We start from the raw sequence: 19,225 nt of genomic DNA on the forward strand, positions 1-19,225 counted from the left end.
AACACTTTATACCACTAAGCCTTGAGGAGTTCCTTACTTCTTGACCATCCTCCAATCCCCTCGCAGAGATCATAGGTACAAAGGCCTCGCATGTTTTAAAAGCCTTTTCTGATCACTGATTATTTTTCATCGGGTTGTACCAGCATTTATTAAATTCTGCTATTTAAGAAGATAATGTATAGAATAATATATAAGTGCAGCTTTGGAAGAGTTAGGACTTTAAGATCCATGAGTGAGGTAGCAGAGTCAGAGGATCTTGGTTGTTTATGCTACGTCAGTATCAGCCATCACTGATAATTAGGAACACTGCAGTTTGCTGTGCCACGCACACCTTCAAAGTACTGACACATCTCTATATACAATATTAAAAGAATTACATAGGTTAATACCCTCAATGACCTTGTAAGAAAGGAAATGATTTAGTATTGAGAAGCTACTATCAAACTAACAGTTCATACAAGCATTCAAAATTCAAATTCTCACTTAAATGTTCCAGATCTCTGTACTTGCAAAAATTTCTATTGGTCATTTTCTCTGAAATGCATCTTTCTTTCACTTTGACTTTTAGCAAGTATACACTGGGATCCAGAGAGGTGGCTCTGCACTTACAAGCTCTCCCAAAGGCCTCAAGTTGGGAAGTGACTAAGTGTGTGGTGTAAGCACCAGTGTGTGTGTAGATAGACCCACTTTCTTATACCACTAGTTACAGATCCAATGCTCCTTTTTTTCCTTGCAAGCTCCAGGCAAGCATAAAGTGCACAAATATACGTTTGGACAAAACTTTCGTACACATGAAATGAAATTAAATAAATCCTAAAAGTGGGCTATACACCTGAGTGTATAGCACAGGGGGTTTAGTTTGTATGACAGAAAGAAAGCTGGAGAGATGCTTAGAGTCGAGGAGCAGCTGCTATGCAAGTATGGAACAAGAGTTTGGGTCCTAGAAGCCATGTAGAAGCTCCCCACACATGTATGCAACCCCAGCAAGCAGGAGAAGAAAGACAAAGACAGACGATTACTGAGGCTTGGTGATGGCCAGCTGGCCACAAAATGCAAGGAGGAGTTTCAGCAAGAACCTCTGTGCATTTATCCCGATCCATACCAGTACATACACAACACATTGACTCAGAAACACTACACCATATACACTACACCAACACAGAAATAGCCAGTTCTGCTTATAATTCAAATAAATATGTCTGTTTTCTCAATGTACTCTGAAATGCACATATCCCATTGTACAGCACAGAAATTTAAAAGGGCATACATATTAATGGATATTTAATAAATTAATATTAGTCAAAAAATTCTCAAATTCCTTGTTCCAGTGTACTGAAAGAAAAGTATACAAGGACTATCACTAGGGTTTGGTGTCAACATTGTGTTATCAGGAATCACCTGTTTTACAAGCCATTGTTTGGAAGCATCAGTTCTAGATACCAACACACAAAGATTTGTATGAAGTTATCAACATAGCTTTGACATTTAAGACTTCATGACAGAACATTAAGAGTTCTCAGGAGATCTCTAGCCAAATGAAGAAAACCAATACCTTAGAGCTAACCCATGGGACCAAACTCAAGGTAGCCCTACTTAAATAACAAAGAACTACTCACCTACAAACTGACTTAAGTCCAAATCTAATCTTTTTCTGTATGTGAAGTCAGGGTCCGTTCCATCCCTATGTAATACAATCTGTGACACACACTCGTCAATTAATTTGAAGTACTGCTGTCTAAAATGAAAGAGAGCAAATGTATACTCAATAAATACACTCAATTAAGGAGCAGGAACATACTTGATGTAAGTCTGACTTCAAATTTGAAATCACACTCAGCATAATTCAAGAGGTGGCATAACATAGCATGGGAAACTCATCTTTCTAATAAGATCATGACATATTTTTAATAACATGTCAGGAAGTACACTGTATACTGATGGTAATTTCCTTATAACAGTCAGACATTTATTTCATTGATTTTCATTTAAAAAGATAGTAATGAGAAGTGAGAAGTGCGTCAAGCCACTCTTCAGAGCACAAATACTGAATGGCTACCAGGAATTCATCTTATTAGTGTAAACCGGCCCATTAAAAGTCTTCTCTAAGAATCTCTGCTGGTGGGAGGGAGAGCACCTTATAGAATCAGGGGGAGGGAGGATGGGATGGGGGGTCACAGAGGAAAAGCTAGGAAAGGGGATAACATTTGAAATGCAAATATATAAACTATCTAATAAAAAAAAGAATTTCTACTGGAGCTTCTTAATATATTGTGGAGAGAAATTCAAAACTGCTAACTCTAAAGGAAATAAAAGCAAATTAATATATCTTATTCAAGGAAGACTAGAAAATATAATATAATATCAGTATACAAAGATCAAAGTTTAACAAAAAGCTTCAAAAATGGATGTGCTATCAATATCGTTTAATCCATTTGGGAAACAGATACAGAGACTCAAAGGCAAACAATAGACAGAGCTGGAGAGTGTATTGCAAGAGTGGGGGAGATGAACTGGAAGGAGCTGGAGGGGTCAAGAATACCACAAGAATACCTACAGGCTCAACTAATCTAGGCCCATGGGGGCTCACAGAGACTGGACCACCAACCAAATAGCATACATGGGCCCCCTGCATGAATGTTCCAGATGTGCAACTCATTCTTCATGTGGGTCCCTTAACAATTAGAGTGGAGCATTCTCTGACTCTGTGGCCTGCCCTTGGATCCATTTAACATAGCTATACTGCTTTATATGGTCTCAGTGAGATAGGATGCCCTTAGTCCTGTTGGCTTGATGTACCAGGATGGGTTGGTAACCATGGGAAAAAAGGGATGGAGGAATAGGGGAGGGGTGTGAGGCAGGGACTGGGAAGAAAGGAAGGAGAGAGGCTGTGATCAGGCTGTAAAGTGAATAAATAAATTAATGAAGAAAGAAACAATTCAATCTATCTGCATTCCTAACAAATTAGGATATCTTCTTAAGGCAATGTGAAGAAAATAAAAAATAATAAATGATAAATTGTGTGTACAAAGGCACTTCAAGCAACAGGTTGGTTTATAATAAGGAACCCCACATTCCCCCATCACTTGTGAACTGATTCCGTTCTCAGTGATTTATAAACTTTTTTTTTTCTTCAAACCATATTCTTCATATGGGATGGCCCTTCTGGCCATTTCAGTTTTCTTCCCAATGAACCATACATTAGTACTACTGTCTGTGTACTAAAAACTTACACCTAATCAACCATTTATAATACTAAATAAAGTTGCTTCTTATGCTGAACATAATAACAATAACCTTGAATTCATGGCAGCTCAAGCATCATTTACCAACCAGAGGATGACAGAACCAGCCATATGATGATCAAGAAATGCATGAAGATTCTTTATACAGATGTTTCATGTCATTTTTACATAAATTTAGAGTAGAAATATAAGTTATTAACAGGCTGCCCTATTACTTTTAATTTAATCAATTAGTATGTTCAGATAGCACTTATTAGTGCTGAAATATTTAGTCTTTTTTTTTTAAAAAACAAAGTTCAAAAATATGGCACATTAAACAACAAAACAGGTTGCTGGTCAAGTTGAGAATATATGTGGGAATTGCAATTTCAATAAAAACTTGATGCATGAAGTACACCAACTATGAAGAATGTAGTTTCACTTTCATTTTTCTTCTGTATTGTAAGACATAGCAAATAATATTGAGTTAAACCCTCTGATATCACTCACCAGTATGCTATGTAAGGTTGTTCTATAAATCCTACATGAATTATCAATGGGAAGACTAACTATCCTCCATCGTCTACAAATGAAATTTCTGCAAAGCTAAACTGGTAACATAATGATTTCATACTTGGAGACCTAAGAGTGGATGCTCATAACTGATAAAAGTAGAAACTGATAGGAAAACCATGACTAGGCACACATTGTGTGTCAAGAATTCAACTCCAATTTTCCTCACATGACCATTTTTAATCATAGTATAGTTATAGTCTCTTGGGTACTCATGTCTACCTAGAACCACATTATGTTCTATGTGAAGGAAAAAAAAGAACAATTTTCCAAGCCCAGACAGCCAAGAGAAAATCAAGGTTGAAAAGGCACTTGTACAATTATAATGTGTATAATTAATGTTTATAAAAACATTGAACATACAAATATTAATAAGATAGTTTCTGACAATTTAGATACTACTAAAAGTAATTATTAATACTCTGTCTACGACTTATAAAATCTAATTTATCAATAGCATTCCTGGTGATTAAGAAACAACCACAAAATATTCTAACACATGATAATAAATTAATAACCTGCCAATGGTTTCAAGGGTTTTTTTATATCTTTTTTAAAGATTTATTTATTTATTATATGTGAGTACACAGTAGCTGTCTTCAGATGCACCAGAAAAGTGCATCAGATCTCATTACGGGTGGTTGTAAGCCACCATGTGGTTGCTGGGATTTGAACTCATGACCTTCGGAAGAGCAATCGGTGCTCTTACCCACTGAGCCATCTCTCCAGCCCGGTTTCAACTTTTTTTATTATAGATGATAACTACATAATTTCTCCCTTCCTTTTCCTCTGTCCAAGCCCTCCAAAATAGTCCCTCTTTCTCTCTTTAAAATACATGGCCTTTCTTTAATTGATTTTACATGAATGTATATGAATATAAATATATGTGCACACACAGACACACATAGACAGACATCTATCTATACAGACCTACAAGCAGACTTCTAAATATAACCTGATCAGTCTGCATGTTACCCATATGTAAGACACTGGATCACAAAACACTCCCCAACCTAAGGTACAAGGATCATTGTGGAAGATGAGGCTAAAAGAGTGTACAAGCCAGAGGATCAGGGAGATTGCTGGGGGATTGTGTGACCTAGTAACATCAGAATTTATACCCATAAAGTCTCACCACCATGACTGCCTCGATGTGCTGAGCAAGAAAAAGCCACAATAAACACGCTTTCAACTTTCCTTCACAGAAGAGGATACAACTGTGAAATTTCTGGAGTTTAAAAGAGCAACAGTAATAACACTGAAGCTACAGCTAAGTAAATTCATGCCTGAAGGAAACAACATAGTCAGTAGATCACTATCATAAAGAAAGAAACGTAACTTGCTTATCTGAATAAAGTATCAGGTGAACATCACAAGTACTAGTTTTATCAGTTAAACATTAGAATACAACTTCTAGAATACCTCTTACCTTATAAAACGATCATTTCGAATGAGCAGGAGATGCTGAAGAATAGAAACAAAATGTCCCTCTGCTCGAGTTTCCTTAACTGTGTCCCATACCATGCTGTAAACATCAGATGCTTCAGTGAGCTGATTAAGGACAGTATGAATTTATTCAAACCCTACACCAAACAGCTAATATAGCACAGTGTCTGCTTTATGATGGCTTGGAAGACTTGTATGCAAACAACTGTCTAGTAATGGTTGTTTTTAAAGGGCTATCTAGTGGCTCACACACCCGTAATGTGTGATGTCTGATGCCCTCTTCTGGTGATGTCTGAAGACAGCTACAGTGTAGCTGTCCAGCCCCTGAGTGAGCAGAGCCAGAGCTCATGGCCATCTGTACAGCTATAGTGTACTCATACACATAAAATAAATAAATAAATAAATAAATAAATAAATAAATCTTTAAAGGGCTATCTAGGAATTGAGCATAGAACCACTAGAGACGGCAATTTGACATGAAACTTTTTTACCCTTCACAATCAACTGTGATAGAAAATACATTGGGCACAGAGCCATTAGCTGGTTGGGAACACCCACTACGTTCTAAGGATGCTCGGAACACCAAAGCAAGTGCATCAGTCAGACGCCATAGTAGAAAATAGGATTCTGGTGTGTAGAAACAGTCCAGACACTTACACATCCATCAATTTACAAGAGGCATCTAAGGTGTTGCATCCATTGTGGAGAAAGGAGAGTTCAACAGGTGGAGGTTATCTCAAATCCAATATTTCAAAGAAGGCAGGGTACTGCCATGTGGACAACAGACTATACACAGAATGTACCAATCCACTCTAAAGAGATCATTTAACTAACTGCAGCATTCCTTTCCACAAATGCATAGACAAAACAAAAACTAAGAGACTAAAATAGTGACAGTTTTATAATACATACACATTTAATTTCATGTTTCTATAGAATGACAAATGCTTCACTGGGCAAGGTTCATTATTATGGATGAAGAGTCATTGTATTATCTTTAGACTGGGACTCAGTGCAAAAGGATATTCAAGTTCAGCTCTAATGTCTTCAAGGCGATGGGAGAACTCGCTCAAATCTTCTTCTTTGTGTTCATCAAAGACTTTAAGTTGTATATCCAGGCCATCATTCTTAATTCCCTTTAAATTCTATAAGTATTATATGAGAATTATGACAGATTATGTTTTCAGTATGGGTAAATTGTCAATAACATAAACAATAAACGAATCATTCAAACCTAACTTGCAGAATTCAAACACTTAAAGTGTTAATACTTAAATCTTATCATCTATATTTCAAAACTAGATTTTTAAACTCAAGTCTTTTCCCGCAGATAAATTATTCTTGAGAGTAATTTATCTAAATTTCCCCCACTCAAGTACACTTCTAATTTAAATATTAATGAGGAGACTGCAGGGCACTTACTGGCAATATCTCTTTCAATCCACAACGCATAAATTCATTTCTGAGGTGAAGCCTGAAGTCCAAATCATCAGGAGATGTAACAAGGGCATTTATGAGCTGCATACAAGCTACCTACAAGAGATTACACAGGAGACAGAGAGAGGGTTTACAGAATTGAAAACAAAAGGAGCAAAAGAAAGAAATCAAGCTTCAATCCAATAATTATCAAATATCTCCCACAGGAAAGCCTAATAAGATAAATAAGTAAAACATTATATATATATAAACATGCATACACATATAAAACAAAAATTTAGTTTCAACTAAATTTTCTCTATTTGCAGGATGATATGCAAAAAAAAAAAAACAATTTTCTCTTCAAAGAAACTTCATGTAGAGCTGAAATTCTTGCCTAATACCATTCTAATCACATATAATACAAACAGAAAATATGGCAAATAAAAACTGTAAGCATGTGAATAAAAAGAAAAATAGAATGGTACAATAATTTTCCATCTCTCAAAAGAGGACAAAATCCCAAAAATCTCAAGTTCAACAAGATACTAAATATGGCTAATAAGGCTACTATAAAAATAAATAAACTGGGCACACAGTGGTACACACATTTAATCCCAGAATTCCAGAGGCAGAAGCAAGGGAAACTCTGTCAGATCAAGGCCAGGGTGATCTACATAGCAGTGTCCAGGACATCCAGGGATGTTACACAGAGAAACAAACAAACAAACAAAAACACGATGGATGGATGAGTAGGTTAGTGGGTAGGTGGGTGGTTGGATGGATGGGTTGATAGATGCATAGATAGATACATAGATACAAAGGTAGTAGATACATGGATAGAAATAATTTAATAAGGTGAAAAAAAGAACTGGCATTGCCTAAGTAAGAGCTGTCAGGCAATCACTCTTATACTTCCTTGAAAATTCAAGCTGAATGCACATTGTATTAACAAACAATGTAAATTATATAGTTCACCATACTCTACAATAAGTTATAGAGGTAAAGTAATCAATTTTTTCACTTCTAATGAAGTATTCCTAGTTTTAAATTCTTGACTTTTTAATCCCAGGATGAAAGATACCTTTTTCCATCATCACAAACCCAAATTTTAAAAAGAAAAAATAAATTTCTTTAGTGAAGCAATGCATTTTTGATGTTGTTGGTAGCGTTATATGTCTATGTCTAAATTCTACCTCAAACCCAGCAAGAACTACTCAACTATCAGAGAGAGAGACAGACAGACAGAGACAGAGAAAGAGTTAAAGGGAGAGAGAACAAAACAAAAAAATACAACACTAAACAACACTAAGTCCATGTATAAACATACTGATATAGTTTTAAAGATTTTTTTTCTCATGTAGGCTAACAATGCTTGCTCCAAGCGGCAAAGACTCCCTAAAAACACTACAATGGCAGACATAAGAAGACCTCTTTTGAGCTTCCCAGGATTGTCAAGAAACTCCTACAGCACGCAGCCTGCTGCTGATGCCCTTGGTTGTCCCTGGAAGTGCTGAAGACAAGTCCCAGAGACAACGGAGGTGGAACTGACCTAAACGCCTCCTCCCTGAGGACTAGCTGTCAAGGAGGCACAAGGCAACATACAAGCTTCCAAAGGAAGAAGGCAACCAACAACTCCACGTACCTAGGATTCCTATAAACCACATATATGCCCTCAATGGCACTGGAAGCCTAACTGTGCAGTAGTGACATGCAAATGTCAACAACAACAAGCAGCTCTTCAATGCAATACTCCACAAGATGGAGGCCATGCCTGGTACTGAAAAGCTATATAACTAGTCAGTACTAGTGAAGTAACAGCCATTGGAGGAGAATCTAGAGCCACTAATTTACTAAAGCAAACTAATCCCTAACAACAATCTAAACATTAGTCCTTCCATCTACAGGTCAGTGTAGTCTTCACCCTTCATCATGTAAAATTCTCTTTGCAATAGATGGAGGCTACTAGCAAAAGAAAAAAAAAAATCACAGCTAATGAAAATAAAAAGTTGTAGAGCACAGCACCAATGGATATATCCAAATCTCACTCCCACAACTAAGGCCCAGGGAATAGAGCAGAAGAAGGGAACATGGAGCATCTGTAAGAGCCAGGGGCTCAGGGACTTACTTCTGAGATTATATCACCTACAAATGCCCAAAGCTAAAGTCTCACCAACAAGAGTGTCCAAATGTGAGCCATGGAGAACAGTAGTAATGAGGATGCCAAAATGGAGAGTAAAAAGCTGCCTAGGACACAAGCCTGTTCAAAGAACCATAGGTGAGAGAGGACAGCTCGGAGAATGAGGAGTAGCCTTCCCCGAAGGAAGAACACACCACTTCATTGGATGTCCAGTACCAAACTGCCAGCCCTGAAAACATAGGTAAAAGTAACATCATACAAACTGAACATATTATGTTTAGGAACATAATTATCTACATATATATTAATGAAATAAAAATTAGTAAAAAGGGGTTATGAATTTGAAAGACAGCAAAGACTGTTGTATCAGCGAGTTAGAGCAGGAATGGGGGAATATGTTATAAATACAAAAAAGAAAGAAGGGAAACCAGTTTCTCTCTGAAGAAGTATTCTTTGTTGTTGATAATGTTATTTTTCTGTGTCTACATTCTACCCCAAGTCTAGCAACAACTACTGGACTACTGATCAATATGTTTGACCTCATGCTGTGCCCTAAATTGTCTTCTCTCCATCCCTTAAGGCAAGGTTTATGTGAATTTAAAATGCTGCTTTTGGATTAAGACACCAACAGGGGTCTCAGTTCCTGCTGCTTGAAAAACATAGGAGTAACTTTTATATTTGATATCTAAACACTAAAATCTAACCAACATGCACCAACTGTCAAACTGTAAAAAAATTTTTAAGTGGAGATGGTAACTACAACAGAAAAGTTAAGAATGAAAGAATGAAAGAAAGAAAGAAAGAAAGAAAGAGAGAGGGGGGGAGGGATGGAGGGAGGGAAGGAGGGAAAGAGAGAGGAAGGAAGGAAGGAGAGAAGAAGGAAGGAAGGAAGGAAGGAAGGAAGGAAGGAAGGAAGGAAGGAAGGAAGGAAGGAAGGAAGGAAGGAAGAAAACACTTTAAAGAAATAGAAAACCTGAAACAATCAACCTTTCCGGTACATATTCACTCAGCTGTGACCAGTTCATGTCAAAAAGTCAGGTTTAAATGCTTTTTTTTCCCTACTCCCTTGCCTTTCCATACTTGGTACACAAAATACTTTCCTTCTAAGCAGTAGAATATAATTTTCAAAACTCTAAACAAAGAGGGGGCAAAGGGGAGAAAAGATCAAGGAGAAAGAGGATAGTTTTTGCTAATTTTCCATAGTTGTCTCTATTCAAGGAAGCTACATCAGTCTCATTTAGCAAGGTTGTAGAAAACTGAAAAGTATAACAAAGTAGCAAAAGTAAACAAAACTAGTACAAAGTAATGTCTAACTAGAGCACAGAGTAATATGAAATTAAAGTGCCTCTTCTTAGCCTCGAATGAGCTAGATCATTTCTGGGAAGGAGTCACAAAGATAGCTTGGCTGAGAAGGAAAAATTGATAGTTAAAATTTCTGCTAAATCTATAAAATCTTTTCCCAATTCTAATGATTGCTTCATGTTTTCCAATTACATGTCAATTAATCTAAATCACACACTATCTGTAAATATAAATCTATACCAAATCATATTGATTTGTGTTAAAGAGGAACAACTCAATAACAAAGAAAAGACCAGAGAGTTCCTTCAGGATACAGAGTTCTAGCATAGTGTCCACACAAACTCACAGTACTGTAACACGCCATGATTTCATGATAGGCTAACTGGTTAGCTGTGGGTACTGGTCCAGCATCTATACTGTGGTGATTTGAAGGAGAATGTCCCCAAGAGTCTCCTCTGTTTGAATGTTTAACCATGCAACTGTTTAGGAAGGATTAGGAGGTATAGCCTTAATGGAGAAGGTGTAGATAGCCTTCTTAGAGGAGCTGTGTTCCTAAGAGTGAGATGTGGGGTTTCAAAAGTCTCCCTGCCCTCTGCCTGCTGCCTGCTGCCTGCAGATCAGGATGTAGCGTTCTCAGCTACTACTCCAATGCCATGCATGCTTGCCACCATACTCCCTGGCCTTGAAGATTATGGGCAAACTTCCTGAAACTGCAAGCAAGGCCCCAATTAAATGCTTTCTTCTAAAAGTTGTTTTGGTTATGGTGTCTCTTCATAGCAATAAAAGAATAACTTAGACACTGAACATGCAAGTAAGCTTAGAAACACTGAAAAAGTCTCAAGAACTATAAAAGCATACAGGAGTTGTATACTTGAATGTAGATAAAAAGTTACAAAGATAAAACCACGCTATGTGTTATAAGGCAACAGTTTACTATATGGGAAAACTAGGAACCAACTATTATTAAGTGAGAACAAACTCCACTTAATAGAGACACCAATTCATGAGTCAAGAGGAAGATGCCTTGATGATGAACAAATAGACAAAGACACTGGGATAAAATTTTTTCTGCCCAAACTGACAGCGAGGCCCCATTGTTGAAAACAACACCTACATAACTCATTAAACATGGAAATGTTGAGCCAGTGCCTACCTGAGCTTCAGCCCTATGGTTTGGCATCTTTGTTATAGAATGGCATTTTGCAAGTTATCAAAAGAGAAACAAACACCAACCCAGCTATAATCTTTTATCTACAATGGTGTGAAATGGTAGCACACAGCTTTTAGAAGCAACCATCCAATAACCACTGCTTGGGTACACAAGAACCTGAAAACACAATGCCTAGTGAATGTAAAACCAAATATTACTTGACTAAAAAGAAAGAAAAAGAAAAAAAAATGTACTGATAAAATGACTCCTAATGAAATTCTGCTATACTCAAAGATTAGTACCTTATTCAGCTAACATCAGAGAAGCTTCCTACTGAAGGAAACAGAAACAAATAGAGAGACTCACAGCCAGACTTTCCCTAAAGAATGAGAAACCATGGAACACGCATCCTGAAACAGAATCACTCAGTGCTCATGAAACTATGGAAGATAAGGGGAATGATTGTTAAGAGGTGGATGGTACAGAGCACACCAAGAAAACAAGGCTCATTTGAACTCTCAGAGACAAAGGCAATAGGGTCTCCCGCATGTCACCTATATTTATATTATGGCTTTGAATTATATTTATATTATGGTTTCTAATGACTTTAGGGAACTCCTAGGCATGGTAATGAGTGGATCTGATTCTTGTACGTTGTCTTGGGCTCTGTTTCTTTTGTTAGTTTGTCTTGGCCAAGTTCATTGTGGTAGATTTTGTTTTATCTTGTTATATTTTATTTTTAAGAGATGACTGAAAACTCAGCAACTAGTGTAGTGGTTAACAACTAAACTGTCATTTACATCTTCTGGGAGAAGGAGATTCAGTGTTTTACAATAGAGTGACAGACAATGGGTATATTAACTGCCCTAGGACAGGTCTCACGTTCAGCAGTAAGTAACCAACACACAATGGTTTTACTGTATGCTTTTATTTGATTACAGTTTAATGTTATTGTTGTTTATTATAAGATGGGTATTGTTTAATTTTGTTTTCATGGTTTTGGGTGGGGTTGTTGTTGGATTGGATTTTTTTCTCTTTTCATTTGTAAGAAAAAATACAAGTTGGGTAGGGAGGGAGGGGGTAAAGATCTGAAAGGACTTACGGAAGGGAAAATATGATCAAAATATATTTAAACCAGTATTTACTTTTAAATAGTTTTAAATAAAAATTATATATCTTAAAAACACAGAAAAAAAGGGGGAGAAAATAAGTTAACCTGTTTAAAGTATGTGCCATTTCTTAAATTTCAAGTCTCATGCTGTGTTTGTGAGCAGGGAAACTAAGTGAAAGACCCAAGGAGACAAAGCTGTGAGGACACTGGGGATGGGTAAGGTTACCACATGGGATTCTATGAATGAGAAGTACAATAATGAAATACACAGTTTGCTAAACAAGTAGAGAAGAGAATAAGAAGCATTACTCAGCAATTTAAGAATCACTCTTCACTTACCTTTATTATGAAAAGTAACAGACATTCAAGCGATAAAAGGCATTCTTCATAAAGATTCACTTACCAGTGTCTGCCTCATATTTAGAAGATGTAAAATATGATCCCCATCAACTTTGATTAAACTACAAAAATTGTTTCAAAGGTATGACAAAATTACTTTCCACATGCTCCTAAATGCATCCTAATTGTTATAAAGGGCCTATCTCTATGCATCAAACTACAGGTCTTCATATTTTGGGTCATATCTTCTAGCCTAACTGGTGCCTATTCTGTACTAGACACGGTTCTAGATGTTAGATTTAGCTATGACAAAGGGGACAGGAGTTGTTTATGAACTCCAGTATTCGTCAGAGTGAGAGTTGCTCTGATGAAATACCATCACCAAAAGCAACATGGGGGAAGAAAGGATTTATTTAGCTTACATGTCCAGAGGCACAGACCACTGAATGAAGCCAAGGCAAGAACTCAAACCAGGCAGGAACTAGCTGATAGAGACAATGGAGGAGTGGAGCGTACTAGCTTACTCAACTTACTTTCCTATGGAAACCAGGACCAGCCTAAGGGTGCCACCACAAAGGAGAGTGGATATGGGCAATACTACTAGAAAATGAGTTTTCTGTGCAGTACTAGAAAAAAAAGTTTTCTATGCAGTAGAATGTGAAAACCAGTACCTCAAATGGGATCACTTGGATGAAATAGAGAAAAGAGGACATTTAAGGAATGATTTTAATCTGTAGATTGTGTGAATCAAAAGTAAAGGGGTACTAGAAAAGTGGAAAGGGGTAGGGGAATTAGAGTCTAGCAGAAAGGAAGTATGGTGACCTGTGTCAAAGGCAAGTACAGGACAACAAAAACCTTTTCTACAAAAGGACAGAGTGACTCACAGTTCAACAGCCAAACAGCTACCTTCTTCTATATAGTAAAAGAAAGAAAAAAAAAGCATCCAATTCAAATTGACTGCAAAATATCCTCTCCTTTACTGCAAATGCACCATACCTAAGAAATGCTGCTCGTTAACCTTGGTTTAAGCATTCCCACATAAGGATACTTATCTTTAATTGTTACTGAAAAGATTCAATTCTAGAATCAAATACTAAGCTCACTTGATTATTCTCCTCCCAATTATCAAAAAAAAAAAAAATCTTCTTTCATGAACAAAGGTGTCTTTAACAACACAATTACTGTCTGGAGGGTTTGGTGGGGAAGTCGAGCTCCCATTCCTGGAGGAAAGGCAATGGATTTGTCCCAGTGCAGCTGCAGCATAAGGACATACTACAGGAACTGAGGCAAACTGAACTTAGACTAGGAAGACAACTACCACTACTGTCATGAGCTAGACACTAAAGGCATAACCAGAGGCAAGAAAATAAATACAGTAAACCAGCCAACTCAAAATTACTTAATAAAAAAGATGAAATCCACCAAAAGCAATCCCAAGAACAAGGCCAACAATAAAGGAAAATCATTAGAATTAGAAAGAGACTGACAAGACAGAGGGTTTGGGCCACTCACTGCTCACACAAAGAGGTTTGCTGAACTTGCAAGTGATGGAAAGTTTCTCGAAGTAAGATGCATACCACCTAAATTCCTCTGGATACACAGTTTACTACTATCTCTCATTCGGTATGAGAATAAGTAAACAATTTATGTACATTTAACTTTTATCTTCTAAACCTTTGTGCACAAATAGGTTTCAGCACAAAATTCAAGGTACATTAACATATGTGATATCCGATTTTTCTAAGGCCACCAGAGCAGAGATAACTATGCTGAAGGAATTTAGAATTCAGTCGAATGAGAGGGAAAGTAAGCTCTCTTTAGAAAGGTCAGCTCGGAGCCAACATGTTCTTTCTGGATATAAGCAGATGTTTTGGTAAGTAAACCTGTGGCTAAGACCACACTGTAAAAAGAGCTTACTTCAGGAGCTCAAACCAGACTGAAAACAAGTCTAGGAAGTGATCCAATGAGAATTCCATCGTATCTCTGACTATTCACTTTCAGCCCTGGAAGACAGTTTCCATTGTTCTGAATCTTACCTATGCTACAGCAGAAACCAACTGTCCCTCTGTGCGAATTCAAATTTCACTTTTGTCAAGTTAAGATGAGTATATGATGCTTATAAAGAAGTTACCTCCAATATATAAAAAGCTTTAAAATGTTTTAAATAATATATATGCATTAATTCAGAAACTAATAGACTACATACAATAGATAAAGCCCAAACAGTACTGTGAATCAAAGCAAAGCTCTCTAATCTTGTAACACTCCCAACTGAACGCTCAATAAATGATAGATATGGTTAGAGAACAAGCCAAAACTTGAAAAATGCAAATGCCCTACCCAAAATTCAGAAAAATGAATTGCAATACTCAGGGCTAGAATTTGCATGAACAGAAAGATGAAACACAAACTTACATTTTAGAAACATTTACTCCCCTTGAGACATCATTAATTTCTGCCACGTCCTCCAGTGCATTTTGTGAAAACTACTAGAAATGTATATATATATACATATATATATATATGTATATATATATGACATATATATATACATATGTATATATATACATACATACACACACACACACACATATATATATATATCAAGTGGTAGATAGCTGTAAATAATCGTGCATGAGCCTCTTACTGGTAGGAATACATATGCTTCACTTTCTGCAGGGCTAATGAAACTCTAAGATCTGAGTTATTTTAGAAAATAATATGTACATAGTTCACAAGAAGAATACACAATCTGAGCCAGTTTTCAATATAAGTTCACTCAGTTTTTAAAATTTTTTAAAATGATAGAGGCAGTTAAAAGAAAGGATTTAAGCATGTTTTGAGTGAGGAAGCTCAGAAACTAAAGCTACAGATTCACAACCATGAACCAAAGACACTAACTTTGCATCTCTCAAAAATATTTCCCAATCTTCCGCTTACCCAGACTTGTTCTAACCAAACAATTCTTCCTTCATAATTCAGAAACCTAGAAGAGGTTTCTTTTGGTGTGCTTTCTTTTTATTGAGTAACTAATGTAGAGGAAGTTGACTTGTACCACATAAGCCAAAGTGGGGTGGGCTTCATTCTATTTGAACTGAATCTAGAGTAGAATGAATACATTAAAGAACTCTATAAACATCGAGAATGAAGTCAAAGCAAGAAAAAGGTGGCATTTCTTGGATCGGTAGTTTGTTCTCTATTGCAAGACAATTCCACAGAGTCATTGTCAATTCTGCAGAATTTACAGTGGAGGCATTGCGAGATTTTAATCTACACAACTCTTATCTCAAAGCGCCTGAGAAATCAGAGGCAATGTCTTCTTCTAGGTCAAAGGACAAGTACGCCCCTGATTCAGTGTCCCCTTATGGCAATACTTACAGCTAATTTGAAAAGACTACTGTCCTGTAATCTCAATGGTCCTCTCTTAGAGCAAAATCAACCATCACCACCAAAATGTTTCTCCCATTTGTAAAAGGGATCTCTGGATGTCTACCATACACCATATCACACAGCTGTGTGTGTGTCTACCATCTGTAAGATGCAGAATCACATAGACAAAAATAATACACTGGACTGCCTTCATAGATGCTCCAAGAACATAGGAGAACAGGGCATTGGAAGGCTATTACACAGTGGTGTCTCCATACAGCCCTTTTCATTTAAGGCCCCAAGTGAGAAGTCTTCAGAAGAATGAAACTTTCTTAAGAGTACCAGGTATGCATTCACAACTAAATATATTAGGTGGGAAGCAAACATTAATTTGTTAGCACAATATGTTTAAGCATAAAAGATGTTGAAATATTTATGGAGCCCTCAGGAAAGTCTGGCTACCTTAGCTCCACTGAGAAGCTTCCTAGAACAACAGTTATTCACCAAGTATATCCTTACTAGAAACAAGAGACAGCCAAGATGATATGACTTTGTCATGATCTAAGCTGAAGTGGCCAATAATAGATATCACAGTAACCATGGACACCTTCTGGTCCGCCTCAACTCTCTGTCCGGGATTAATGTAAAGACTGTATGAGATTTGTGTCTTCAAATACCTCCTGCAAATAGCCCTAAACATAGTATGAGCTTCACAGGATGGGAAATGCAGCTCATAGAGCTTATACCATGCCTACAGCTATGAAGTCTTTTGTGGGCTGAGGAGACAATTCAAGGAAGAAAGGCCTTTACATACAAGCATAGACTAGAGGTCAGACCCAGCATGCAGCACCTTACAATCCTAGCTCTAAGGAGGCAGAGATAAGGACCCCTGAGTAACCTGGCTAGCAGATTAGCCAGAATGAGTGACCTATATGTTCAGTAAAGGCCCTGCCTTAATAAATAAAGAGGAGAATGTTAGACTTTGGATGTAGAATATAGATACAAAGGGCAGGAAAGAAAACAATGTCTAAACTCAACAGATGTAGTTTATCAGAGCACAGCCAGGGACGGGTATTGTCTTTCTCCAGGGCATGAAGGGGCTGTGGAAAGGTATAGGAGTATTTGTAATTTATATCGAGGCTTGGAAATTGGAAAACTGATCAACTGTGGAGGGCTGGTTTAGGGTCTGGATCTCTTCTTCCTGGAACCGTTTATTCAAGCAAGACAGGCTACCTGATCAAACAGGTTGTCTCAGCAAACAGTGCTCTCTGGGCTGTGGCCTAATGACAATGGCTGAGCAAGCTCAACTGCAATCCAATAGGAATCAAGTTTTTACCACCAAGGTACTCTACCAGAAAGAGACTAGGAAAGACACTATCAAACTTCAGGCCTCCACAAGTATGTACATATACACAAAGACCCAAACACACATCTGCCTATTAATGTAAACATGCATATACATATTACATGTATGAAAGAAAGAAGGGGGCATCTTTCTAAATTTTACTGGAATATTTTGTCTGACAAAGGCATCCATTAGACTGCCAAACTGACTATGTCAGTCTATATTCTTAAAATTCCCAGACACAGGTTCAGAATGAAGGGATGGAGCACATCCCCGGGGTGAGAAGGGGAGCTGCAGCTCTCACCATAGTCTAGAGGACATATCCACCGAAGAAAAATCAAGTATGCATTAAAAAGTTTGAGTTACCCTTTGAATACTTTTCGAAAAACAAGTCAGTCTTGATTAAGAAAACAATTTCAATAGACTCTCCAACCTAGAATAATCCTTCTGATGCCCCAGCAGAGGACAGATTTGGCTAAAGAAAACAAAGATCCATGTACTAGGAAAAGAACAAGGAAAGGAGAAACTGTAGCATGAACCAGAAACTGCTTAGACTACACTGATCCCAGACATCGTCAAAGAAAGATGAGGCCGTTATGAATGGACATTACTGTGACAGGCACTTCGGTTCTTCCAAGGGAACTATAGCAGGTTTACCTGCCCAAGCATCCCCAAGGCCACTTTGAGCAGCATCAGAACTGGCTTTTCTGCTGGGACATTGCTGTGACCTCACATTTCTCAGCTGTATTAAATTGAGCAGTGTGTTACTTACATAAACTCCCCGGGCATTCTAGAAATCCTATAAAGCACTCAGTATCATTTTCTGCATAAATGGTCCAAATGGATTAGGCTGTTTGCAGCTGAAAGGCTCTTCCTGATATATTTGAAAAGAGAAACTATTCTACATTTATTTCAAGCCTAATGTTTTTACTTTTAATCTATTTTCTAAAAATAAAACTAAGGCCTGAAAGATAATCGTTAAATCATCCTAGGCTTACAGTTGTAGTTTCTTTCCAGACTACATCAAATGGAGAAAAACATGCTTCATTTTATAATTACAATCAGAAACTATCTTTATGATCAGAATAAAAAATCCTAAGATTTCCGTTTAAGACAGACATTATCAGAAATATACATATCAATAAAAGATCCTCATTATTCTTTATTAAGTCCCATTTTCTCCAATTTAGAAGCAAACAATTGGTTTCTACTTTATTTAGTAACAAAAAAGTTTTATTTTTAATTTGGTGATTGTTAATATCACCCACATTAGTACATTTTAATAAATGCAAATTACACAGCTAATAGAATGAAGTGGGCTCTTAGAACAACAGCTTTATGGAAAAGCATAGCTGGATGTGCCTTATTTGTGGAAGATTCAGAAATACACCAGAGACAAGAGTGTTTAATGTTATATTACTATATATTTATATTATATTACTATAACATGCTTGATTGGAAAGAGCATACCCAATAATAATGCCCCTCAAAAGTAAAACTGCTTTATCTTTTTATATGAGAATGTGGGTAGTTAATTGGCTTTCTGAAAGATGATACCGTTTAGTCTTAAGCTTGCCAGTTTTAAGATACTTTATACCTTAGATTTAATAACCAGAAGCCTCAATCATGAAGTAAAATCCTTTGGCAGGCATGGTGGAACACACCCTTAATCCAGCACTCCAGAGGCAGAAGGAGGCAGATATCTCCAAGTATAAGGCCAGCACAGTCTACATAGAAATCTCCACAAGAGCTAGGCCTATATGATTGATAGATAGAAGAGAGAGAGAGAGAGAGAGAGAGAGAGAGAGAGAGA

At 37.1% G+C, this 19,225-nt stretch overlaps 1 protein-coding gene across 5 annotated transcripts in view; it reads right to left on the reverse strand.

Moving 5' to 3' along the window:
- Diaph3 (diaphanous related formin 3) overlaps positions 1-19,225 on the reverse strand; it is a 471,820-nt gene that overhangs the window by 291,967 nt on the left and 160,628 nt on the right. For all 5 annotated transcript variants that reach the window (XM_031361487.1, XM_031361488.1, XM_031361490.1 and 2 more), the window contains 4 exons: positions 6,663-6,773; positions 6,267-6,385; positions 5,224-5,340; positions 1,617-1,735 (listed from right to left, as the gene is read on the reverse strand). In XM_031361487.1, coding sequence (XP_031217347.1) covers positions 1,617-1,735; positions 5,224-5,340; positions 6,267-6,385; positions 6,663-6,773 — 466 coding nt within the window. The remainder of the gene's footprint in view (positions 1-1,616; positions 1,736-5,223; positions 5,341-6,266; positions 6,386-6,662; positions 6,774-19,225) is intronic.

This window comes from Mastomys coucha, unplaced genomic scaffold, assembly GCF_008632895.1.
Source record: "Mastomys coucha isolate ucsf_1 unplaced genomic scaffold, UCSF_Mcou_1 pScaffold9, whole genome shotgun sequence".
In the NCBI taxonomy this organism is placed as follows: Eukaryota; Metazoa; Chordata; class Mammalia; order Rodentia; family Muridae; genus Mastomys; species Mastomys coucha.